This window comes from Tiliqua scincoides, chromosome 3, assembly GCF_035046505.1.
Source record: "Tiliqua scincoides isolate rTilSci1 chromosome 3, rTilSci1.hap2, whole genome shotgun sequence".
Classification (NCBI taxonomy): domain Eukaryota; kingdom Metazoa; phylum Chordata; class Lepidosauria; order Squamata; family Scincidae; genus Tiliqua; species Tiliqua scincoides.
The window spans coordinates 94706890-94719087 of record NC_089823.1 but is presented as its reverse complement, the minus strand read 5'-3'; the positions used below and the strand labels follow the sequence as shown (position 1 = coordinate 94719087).

The 12198-nt window shown below is 41.9% G+C and overlaps 1 protein-coding gene across 1 annotated transcript in view; it reads right to left on the bottom strand.

The window, feature by feature from the left end:
- The window catches only part of SH3RF3 (SH3 domain containing ring finger 3), a 254499-nt gene that overhangs the window by 93359 nt on the left and 148942 nt on the right, over window positions 1-12198 (bottom strand). The window contains exon 3 of the mRNA XM_066621660.1: window positions 5285-5380. Coding sequence (XP_066477757.1) covers window positions 5285-5380 — 96 coding nt within the window. The remainder of the gene's footprint in view (window positions 1-5284; window positions 5381-12198) is intronic.

The window sequence follows — 12198 nt, the reverse complement described above, 5'->3', positions numbered from 1 at the left end:
ACCGATTTAGTGGGACAGTGCCCTGCTGCCGTAAATTGGTTGCTGAGGACACGCAGAGTACGCAACCAGCAGCCATTTTCAAGAAGCCACTGCAAAGGAGAGGCAGTGTTGGAGGCCCAGTGCCGTGGCAGTGACCTGATCTGTTGAAGGGAAGCTGACACAGGAGGCAAGATTAGTGGGCAGGGAGGGAGAAAAATGGGATATGTTGGTGGAGTAACTGGGGGGAAGGGAGGGGGTGGATCGGGTGGCAGTCATGCACACCAGTTCTTATCTCCTCTTTCCAAAACCTCCCTGGCCCTTTTCCCTTCTTTGACATTTGCCATTCATAGGCGACCTGAAGGCTTATGTGGAGATAAGTAAAAAAATTTTTTAACTTACCTCCTGCAGGTTCCCCCCCTCCACTCTAGCATGCAGCACACACCTTTCTGGCACAGCTGCGTACTATAGGGTGGTGGGGACAGAATTGGGCTCTGAGTTATGTAATACTGTCAGGAATTAAAATGAGGAACGTTAAATGAGAGAGCAAAAACCACATGGGCCATGTGGAAAGAGATGAGTCCTTCTGATGCAGAGATGCACAAGCAGAGAAGAGTTCATGCCAACCTCTGGGACATGGTGTCTTATCTGGAAGTGGCATCATTTCAGGAGGATTCATGTTATTCCCAAAGGGTGGTCTTAAACAGTTTCTCCTAATGGGTATATGTGTCCCAGTTGTTGCCCTTGGAGAAATTACATGCCTCTGCCTATTCACTAAGGGTGCCTATGATGTAAACAAGAACAAACTGGGGAAGATGAAAAAGCAGGAGTATGTGGTCCAATCAGGAATCCATAAAAATTATTTTCACTAACACATGCCTACAGCAAGTAGTTAGATACTGCATTGCAAGTGCATTAGTTGTACAAAGGGAGAACTGGAAGCTTGTAGCAAAGTGTTAATCTTGTCCATACAAGTTACCTGAAGTCCTATCCTCTGGCAGTCCTTCTGAACATCAGGTGATGGTAGGCATACATGTAGAGTTTCCACTTCAATTCATATTCTCAATTGCTGAAGTGGCACAGTGCAATATGCTACCTTCACACCACATACCACCCAAAGCTGTTCTCAGTATAAGGGTGTTAGGATATGGAGCACAGGATAATAGTGATCTCTTATCTTATAACTGGAGATCCAAAAGGACAAGTGCTTCTCTTAGCAGTGAAAGGTGTTTTTTTCCCCATCATCCATGGCAGTGAACTCTTTTGAAGAAAACTGGGACTTGAAGGAAGAAAATGCACAAAACCCCTCCTTCCAACTTTTGCAGACCTACTGCTCCCACTTTTGCAGACCTATTGCTCATTCCCTTTGACACATCTCTTCCACAAATCTGACAACCACTCAATTTTCCTTTTTCTTTTGTCTCTGGACATCCTTGCTATTGAGAGAGGCTGAAAATACAGGAGGAACTGCAGCAGGCACCTTGACAACAACCGCCCTTGGAAATCATCTCCTTTTCTCTAGCTCTCTTACACAAATGTGAAGCATAAATTGATCATTAAAAAAAAATAGTGCCACTGAAGACAGAGTCTTACAATCATGACGACATTAATCAATGCCAAAATGAGTTAGGATGGATAGGAGACTGTATGCATCCAGTTCTCAGAGTGTTTTTGATGGAACATTTCTCTCAAGATTCCTTTTCAGATAAAGTGCCTACATCAAACATTATGAGAAGAGAATATCAGCAGCCATTAAGCTTAGCAGCCATTAAGCTTAAGCTTCCATAAGCAGTCAATGTTTCAACAACAGTTACTAAATCTTTGTTTTAAAATTACAGCTTTCGTCAGCCCAGGGATCTATATTTGCAATAAAACTTAATATTGGCTACTGTTGAACTTAATCAGGCAGCTTACCAAGTCATTTTTGTTCTCTCTGTTTTTTTTTTTGTTTTTTTTGTTTTTGTTTTGAGATAACTGTGGCATGGGGAAGGACTTATTTCTGAAGCTTGTGATACTATAGTCTACTGTGGACCCAATTCTCATTTTGGCATAGCAAGCACAAACTGGAGCAATGGTAAGGAACGCACTGAATGAGCCTGAGGGTTGAGAGACCAGTTTTTAATGGTCACAGTATTGCACTATGCTCAAATGGCTTGTGGGATTCTTCAGAATTCTAACTTGTCCCCCATGTTATTTAACATTTCTATAACACTGCTGGAGGAGATGGTCAGGAGATTTGAAGTAGGGTGTCAAAAGTATATTGATGACATCCAGCTCTTTTTTTTATCCCTACTGCACATTCCAGGAAGTAGCAGATGTTCTCCACTGGTGTCTGAGATGGCCTGGCAAAGCCAGAAGGAAAAGAAGTGCTTTTGTTTGAAAACTGATTTGGGGTTAGGCAAATAGCCTGCTTTGAACAGGGTTGCACTCTCTTTGAAAAACTGAGTTCTCAACATATGTACAGGTTGAGTCTACTTATCCATGAATTTTGCATTTGCGGATTTGGCTCAATGCAGGTCCTCCCAACCCCCCACTGAGCCATATTCGGCCCAACCTGAAGCCTCTGAATGCAACTGGAGCTGTACTCCAGCCACCTCCAGAGGATCTTCTAAGGCTCGTGGAGGCTGCGTGCCAGCGTGCCAGTTTTCGGCCAAAACCGGAAGCGCCCTTCTAGGACCTCTGGAGGCTACATGCAGCCTTCACGGGTCTCAGAAGAGCCACTGGAGAAGAGGCCTCCAAGGTTTTCGGGGGCCTTTCTGAGGCCTGTGGAAGCTGTGCACAGTGTTCATGGGCCTCAGAATGGCCTCCAGAGATCCTAGAAAGGTTGCATGTAGGCTCCATGGGCCACAGAACAGCTCCAGACACATCACATTCAGAGCTCAGTGGACCACATGTGATTTGGGGCGCAATCCTAACCCTTTATGTCAGTGCTTTCCAGCACTGACAGAAGGGCAATGCAGCTCTGAGGTAAAGGAACAAACATTCCCTTACTTTGAGGAGTCCTCTGTGAGTGACACCCAACTGCAGGATGTCAAAAAGACATACCCCACTGGCATCGCTATGCCAGTGCTAGAAAGCACTGACAAAGGGTTAGGATTGCGCCCTTGGTTTCACACGGAATTCGGTATCCAGGGGCTTCCAGGAACAGACCCCCTGCAGATAACAAGGGTCCACTTGTATTTTACTGAAAATATTTTTACTCTGTTTTTTCGCCTCACTTAAGAGACCATCATGGCACAAACAACAGATTTAAAAACTTAAACACAAGAAAAGCATGAGAAAGACAGAGGGTAGATAAATCATAGCCAATGCAAAATCATAAATAAAAATTTAGAAGGACCTAATGAAATCAGCTTTGTTTTTGGGTGGCCAGTTGGCAGTCATGGTCAAAAATGCTTTTGCAGAACAAGCTGGTATATCTGGTGTACTAAAGGAAAGTGGGAAAGAGATCTGTGGAAAATAGATCTTTCCATGTCCACAGCTTGTTCTGGGTTAACGTGGGTTAACTACTGCAACATGCTCTAGGTGAGGCTGCCTTTAACAAGTATTTGGGAACTTCAGCAGGTGCAAAATTTAGCAGCTAAAGTTTTGGCCAGTGGTGGTTTTTCAGACCATATGATTCCATCATTGTGCCATCTTCATTGCCTCTAAGTGCTTTTCTGAAAATGAATCCGAAAATAACTCATAAAGCACTAAATGGTTTGGGACCTGGTTTCTTAAAAAGACCATCTCCTCCAATAATATCCATTCCATCTGTTCAAACTTTCTAAGGAGGCCCTGGCCTACTACCAGGAGAGGTACCGCTGACTTTCATGCAGCATGGGACTTTCTCATCCATGTTTTCTAGGCTAAGGTGTTCTCTGTTCCAGGAGGTTAATTTGCCTCCCTCTTTGTTTATGATCAGACAATAAGTAAAAACTATATTGCTCTGTCATGCTTTTGGTATGGTTGAAGTTTGAAATTCTGCTCCCCTCCTGGCCATGTTATAAAATTTCTGAATGTTGAAAATATCTTATTGTCTTTCATATTTGTTGATGCTACGGGACCTCATTGATGGGACAGAATGATAGAGGAAATATTTTAATAATAAATACATGGCTAGTGTGAGATGAGGTTTTAATTTGAAAACTTTTACAAAGAACATAACTTGTATCCTTTATGGGCGAAACATCATACACAACTGAGTCATGAAGCAGCAACACATCCCCTACAGAAATAACCATTAAGACATAATTCTATGCTTCTTGCAAGCATACACAAAAGCTGAATAATGAAGGCACAGAACTAAGGAACCTCAAAGGTAATCTAATGCAACTCTCCATAGGATTTTCTTGATTAAATCCACCCCCACCAGAGGCTCATTTAAGCTCAATTCCTACATTATCTTGGCAACCTCTGTGACCAAAACTTCATGATTAGGGCTTTATGTTGCAGCAGTATGATTTGATAATTTTCATAAATGCAATACACTTCAATCTAATATCTGCCCTAGATAACAAGCCATTTTGCCCCCAACAAAGTGTTTACCTTGAAAGATATTGTGCACTTGGTTTTTTTAAATTAAACAATTCATAGTACGTGTTTGTTTTTGTCTTTTATGATCTATATTCCTTAAACATTCTGCAAACATTCTCTTTTATTTTTTGTAGGGTTTAACCATGCAGTCTGGCCAAATCATACGTAAGGTGCTTACACATTCTACCAACGCAAAAATCCAACCACATGGTAATGGATTTTCACAACCTACCTCACATCAAGTAACTGGAGTAATTCACATGAAGAGCCATGTCTCTTACTTGAGTATCTAATTGTAAGCAACAATTGTTCCTATATGATATTTTTTTCTAATACCTCAAAACATTACAAGATTGGTTAGCAAGAAGCTGGGTATTTCAGTAGCTAGGACTATATAGTAGACCAGAGAATCATGAAAAGCAAAAAGACAGGAATATACAATTTCCTGGGAAGGAGCATAAAGTTCTATAGTGACGGCAAATCAAATTTCAATTGAAGTTTTGGCTGTGATTGTTGATTCCCATTTCCCCATGCATCAACTGAGATTAAACCATACACTCCTGACAGAAAAGCCTCTTGACAGTTTTCAACATTACACTGGCTGCGCTGATTTAAATTAGATCGTACAATATAAGAATTTTTCATTGGACAGCTGATAGCAGAGCAACATGACAATTGTGTTGCAATTTTTGCCTTCTGAAAGAGTTTGCACCTCTCTCTTTTTTATAGGTTCCAAGGTTACCGTAACCAGCTTTGTCTTTCAATAAATAAGCATGAGGCAATCCAATCTTACCTCAACATAAAGAATAGGAAATATTCCAATCTTATCTCCCAGCATTCCTTCTGCCCAATTGTCATCAACTCTCCTGATGACAGTCAAAACTTCATCCTAAAACAACAGAGATGATCACATTATATAAAAAATAGATGCATTTTATACAGTCCTTTATTTACTGTAAAGGTACCAATTTTTTTTTCAAATTCAACCCCTGAACACCCCACAAAACATAACAGGAGTATTCAAGATAATAACCAGGTCTTCAGAAAGAGGAAGACATGACTAGTTGCATTTTTCAACCTACTTTTTACTGATTTAATGGGAAGACTACAAAACTAGCAGTATTTAGTCATTGCAAATACTGTAGAAGCAGTAATGTGATTTCCTATAGATTGCATAATATCAGTTATCTGAACATGTCACATGTTTTTCTGTTGAAAATTCCTGCTATTTTATGAAACGTTAGCAATGTGTCTCACTTGAGGTAAAAGGAATAGATAAGTTCCAGTATGCATGTACAGAAATAATGAGGTTAATGCATTCCCCCAAATGTTCACTTTGCTGATCACTGAAATGTGTGATAGGCTAATTATTATAGCTGAAGTGGCATAAAGGAAGTTCATTTCTCCAGTTACACATAAAACAAAGCTGTACTGCTTTTCAAATCTGTATTGATACAGCCATTCCTGATACATGCAGAAATGCTCAATCCTTTGACTCAGAAAATGTAGTGACTATGTTACATAAAGGATAGATCTCTACAGCAAAATGTCTCTGTTGCTATAAAAACAGCTCAGGTGACTTAAATTTGAAACTATGAGAATATATCCACTCATAATATTGGCAAAAATATTCTTCCTTGTTGCAATTGTTTAGTTCATGCAGTTTTTCAGAAGACTGCACTCGGATGACTGTATACTTTGAAGTAGGAAGGTATTTCTGCATCTGAAAATGTTTGAAGTTCAGTGACAAATCTGTACCTGAATAATCTCCACACTCACTGCAGCTGTGGAATCTGCATATATGCAGGGGGAAAGTCAGTGGGATGGCACTTACTGGCATCAGAATGCACAATTTGCGGGAGAAAAGCACAGCTGTCACCAATGTTGTAACGTGCCCTTGAGCATAATACAAAGAAATTCTATGGATTGCACCACATCCTGTTCTAACTAAGAGCAGATTCAAATGTCACATTATATGTGCGAAGAGCAGATGTGAGAACACTTGGCTCCCTGCTCCCCCACTAATAATGTAACATACTAATGACTGACACACAATTCTCGGGGCTATGCATACCACTCTAAAAATCCAAAAGTTCTGCATCAGCAATCCAAGCCCTGCACTGTGAATGTTCCAGGATAAAGCAGGACGTTTACCAATTTCCTAGTAAATTCAGTTTGCAGAAAAACTGAACTTTGCGACCTCCACTTGGTTTGGACACATTAGTTCTACTGTTTTTATTATTTTGCATATTTCATTCTGATTTTGCTAGTCATGGGAAGGAACATGGAAACTATGCATGGCACTAAAGCACTTGACCCAAATAATGGGAATCTTAGGCCCACACCAAAAATATTAATCACTTTGCTTAGCCTTGTATGCTTGCCTTTTAAAAATGTACATAGCTGCCAGAAGGGGGGGAGGGGCAGCGGCAGCCCAAAACATCCTGATGCCTGAGGTGGCATATTGAATGCTGCCCCCTTTCCCCCAATAATGTGCCAGCCTCTGCTCCTCCTACGTTACAGTGTTCTAACTCAGCACTTTCTTTTTCTCCCTTTCTCTATGTCTTTGTCCCTCTCTTCATCTTCTAATCCAAGGAGTGGAAGGAGAAGGAGGGGCAGTGGAGGTAAATAGGTGGACAGAGATCAGTAGTCTCCCCATGTCAATCTGCTGCCTATGGCGACCACTTTCACTTGGCCTCATGGATAGACTGGCCCCGAATATGGGTTCTTGACCCAGATACAAGCCCCAGTAACTCTTACAGCCCAATCCCATGCACGTCTACTCAAAAGTAAGTTCCACTGAGTTCAATTTGGCTTAGAATCCCAGGAAAGTATGTACAGGCTAAGTGTGTACAGGCATCGCTTAACAACCATCCGCTTAATGATGGACCGCATATACAACAGTGGTCAAAGCACAACAAAGAGTTTCTTAATGAAGCAGTCAGATCTCCCATAGCCTGCAGCCGAGCATCTGCTTACTTGCAAAGACGCTCTTAATGCAAAGAAGAGGTATCCTATCTCCAAGTAGCCTGTGCAGCCAGCAAGTATCTGATAGAACGTCTGTTTATACAACAAAGGCACTAATTAGGCTGAATGTTCACTCAGCGACTTAGGGAGCAATCCTAACCTGGGTTGGGCCAGCGCAAGTCCCTTGCGCCAGCCCAGGAGGGACACAAACATGCCGTAAAACATGTTTGCTCCTCCTCATGCATTGGCTGGGCTGCGGAGACCGAATCCAGCCTCCTTACTGACATGGGGAGGAAGCCTTGCGTTTGCCGAGCTCAGCCAATGCAAGGCTTTGGGATGGGCATGGAGGAGGCAGGGAGGAGGTGGGAGGGAGGACAGGGAGAGGGTGGGCAGGGCTGGGACCCGGCTCTTATGCTGGGTCTCAATCCCTGTTCCTGAGCAGTGTGAAGCAGCTTCAAGTTGCTTTGCTCTCCTCAGACTTATGCCACCTCAGGAGGTGGTGGAAGTCTGAGGAGACCCATTGGGGCTGCAGTGGCTTATCCGGGGGTAAGGGGAAGAGTTTCCCCTTACCTGTGGCTGAGCCACTTCAGAGCCCTATCTTGTGCTGGATATAGCGCAGGCCTCCTGGCCTGCCTTTCCAGCACAAGATAGGACTGCACTGTTAATGGCATATCAACGGGGATCGGAGAATGTATTCCCACTGTTAACTGACGCACACCTATATAGGCGTGCCCCAGTATCCGCAGGGGTTCCATTCCAGAAACCCCTATGGTTAATAATAATAATAACAGTATTTATATACCGCTTTTCAACAAAAGGTTCCCAAAGCGGTTTACATGAAAAAAAAATCAAGTAACTAATGGCTCCCTGCCCCAAAAGGGCTCACAATCTAAAATATGCAAAAGAACACCAACGGACAGCCACTAGAAAAGACACTGCTAGGGGGAGGTGGGCCAGTTACTCTCCCCCTGCTGAATAAAAGAGGAGCACCCACTTGAAAAAGTGCCTCTTACCAGTTAAGTGAAATAACTGGTGAAACTCCCCACTGGAGGGTTCTCTGAGTCCAACAGAGGCTATGGACATCCTTCCACAGTCTCTGCCTGGCTCAGACTGAGCTTTAGAGTGAAAAAGTCACTTCTGTTTTTTTTGTAAAACCGCAAATAGCTTTTTTTAACTGCTGGGCTCAGGGGGACCCTCTAGAGGTGAGGGGAGCAAAGCAGACCTGATCCACGGATAACTGAATCCACAGATATTGAATCTGCAGATCCGGGGGCCCCTGTATAGCATTACAACTTGCAAGAACCCCATCTCTCACCAAACAGCATTCCCCCCAGCTATTAGGTACATTAAATAAATAAACATGCAGGGTCAAATGTGATTAATATCAGTTCTAGCTGGCCTTTATTCAGCTTCCTCTCTGGATTCTGAGTGATAAACAGGCATTGTCCACTAACTTTCAAGCATATGTTTACAGTGACTAGAAATGCCTTTCAAGGGGAAAAAAAAAAGATTCTCAGGAAGTAGAAGCTTTCCCTAAATACCACATTTGATACTATTTCTATACTTGTTAAGGAACTGTGGCATACATCAGCTCTGACCACAAGCCATTCCACATGTCGCAGGAGTTCATTCATTTCAGGGGATGGATCTAATGGGGGTGGGTGGGAGTTCTATCCATCCTTATTGGCTTCTTATGTTCTTATGGGATTTAAAACAGGATTACAGAAACACATGAAGGATAGATCTGTCAACGGCTTTTAATCTCCAGATTCAGAGGCAGTGTACCTCTGAATGCCAGCTGCTGAGGAACAGAGAAGGATTGTAGTCATTTTGCCATACTGGTGGACTTCTCAGCGGCATGTCTGACCATTGTGGAAAATAGGATAGTGGACTAAACAGACCATCACCCAGAAGAGCTCTTTTTACATAGTTATGTGCTTACATCCCTGATAAGTGCCACTTTAGCTTTCTGTGCTATATACTGTTCCAAACAAAATAAATTGATTTCCATATAGAAAAGCTTGAAAATCATTATTTCAAAAGCATCTTTCATAAGTTAACTGCAATATTTTGTCTTTTTTTTTATTGTAGCCAAAATGGCTCAGAGTCACTGTCTGACAATTTGTATTGTTAAGATGGACAATTCTATTTCACAACCACTTCAGAGGCTATATTGAAGATCAATCATTTCAAGAAATATTGATTTATTAAAAAGAAGAGCGAGAAGCCAACTCTTTTGTTGGAAAAATTACATGAAATCATATAGCAAATACAGTTCCACTACATGAAAAGACATTTATTGATGGCATTCTGGAAAGGAACTCTACACATGCCCGGGTGGAACTCATTCTAATAAGGCCAGGTCATTTCAAAAACAAAAAGTTGACAAGCCTAATCATGGATGAAAAAGTAGTGCTGAAAAGGGTTTCTGAACTCAGTGTGAAATAGATTATTTGTATTATACCATTATTAAAGGAATCTGTAGGGGCCGCAGTGAAACACAATGGAAAATGGAAGAACTGCAACTTCCTGATCAGGTAAGCAGTGGTTGTGAGGTTTTAGACTTAAAATTTTGACCTGAATTCCACCATAAGAGAAAGAATGTTGCAATGACATACATTATAGTAATGGTCTTTACTAGTAATTGTTTCAGAATGGGTCTCTGAAATATATATATTAATGCATCCACTTCTAAATGTCCTGTACAGGTGGGACCTCGGTAACTGTGGGGAATCCATTCTTGGACCCCCGCGGAAACGGAAAATAGCAGATAGGTGAATCCTCAATTTTTGGCCCCTTATGACCTCCGAAGGGGACTCCAATTCCCTCCAGAGGGCTTTCTAAAGCCTGTAGAGGCAGGCTCGACTAATACTACTCTAATACTATTTTTAAAAAATTGATCCTTGCAACATATTTATTAATGCTCTTTTATTATTATATTATATTATTATTAATATTTATTAATACTATAATGTATGTCATTGCAGCCACAAAATGCTCTGCATCGCATTTTAAGTTAATCAGATGGTTACGTTAAAAGGGCAAAACAGCCTCATCCTGTTCTAATTTATTCTGGATTTGACACCTCAAACCCTACTGACTCTAGTGGAAAGTCATTAATGGAAATGAGATTGAATCCAACCTGGGTCTCCAGAACACAAATAGGTTCCCTCTCTTTCTCAGTCACGTTGAAATGAAATTGCTAAGTCTAAAATTCCTCTGACTGACACATCATATCTATGGCAATAGGAAGCTCATGCCATTCATGGTGGAGCTGAGCTGCCTGACTATAGCAGCATGTGGGATCTGAAATCCGGCTGAACAGGAAGCTTCATCAGTGAGGTGACAGCTACAATTAGCATAGAAAAGCCTGATGAAATAAAGACAGAGTGAAGGCCTGAGATGAGAAATAGATTATCCACTGTCAGAGAAAACAACAGACAAGAGACAAAGACACAGTTACTAGGTGACAGGGTCTATAGTAAGAAGCAAGCTAAAGAATAAAAATGCTGTGGAGAAGCAATCAAAGTCCCTGAGGCAAAACAAAGCAGTCACTGGTAAAGGAGGAAAGAAGCATGAATAGAGATGGTAACATGATCAAAGATGGATGAGAAAGCAGTTATAAAGCTTACTTGGGGGAAAACGCTTGTACTTGAAAATGATACCATTTATACTCAGGAGAAGAGGAGTCCTGCAGCCTGCTACTCAAAGAAAGAAGCAAGTCATCTGACATTTATGCCACAAAAGTCTGTCTTGTCAAATGCGGAAGTGTGTTTATGAAAAGACATCCTTTCTATTAGGACTGCTACTGAGAGACAAAGATATGCACAAGTGATGAGTTATTATTCATGCAGCTACAGTCTCCATATACTGTTCTGTTCAGGGGTGTCAGACTCATTTCACACAGCATGGTCGAATAACATTTGTGACGCCTGCTGAAGGCAGGAAGTGATGACAGCAGGAAGTGATGTCGTTAAGCAGGTCATGACCCGCAATAAGCACTTCATTCTCATTTAGGAACTCATTAGCTGCAAATGACAGAAGAAGAAATATTGCCAAACTTTGATCATATTTTCATGATATGGGAGAGCCCAATTATCATGCAGGCTGCCATTTCAGTAATGCCGCTTCTGCCAAGGCATCATTTTGCAGCTCAGCAACTGAGAGGTGCTGTGCCAAACGATGACTTGGCAGAAGCAGAACTGCTGATGGGGCAGCCCAATGGTAACTGAGCTCTCCCAGTGCCTTGGCAATTTCTCCCTTCTCCTTTTCTCACCCCTCTTATCAGCCCTTTCTCCTGTACTGTTCATCTCCTTCTGGGGCCTCCTTCCATCTCTGCCTCCCAGAGCCTTAGAAGAAGCAAAGCTGCTGAAAGGCTGGTGCTGAGAGAGTTCAATTATCATGCAGGTCACACTTTCAGCAGTGACACCTCAACAGAAGCGGTGCTGCTAAAACAATGGCCTGTATAATCATATTTATTACAGTGAACTCGATGAACCTTTGCCTATAACTAGGATAGAGTAATAGGGTACCCGCAGACATGGTAGGAGTTTCTGCATGCTTAGAGAGCACTCCAAATGCAGAAAAAGTTTAGCTCATAATTTTCTTTAAAGGACAGAAGAAAAAACACTCCCTCAAACCCAGTCCAATTAAGCATGCCTGCTCTCCCCCAGTCATACCTTGCAGACCCAATTTCTTCTCTGTATTTACATATAGCAGCTAAGAATACTACAATGGTTC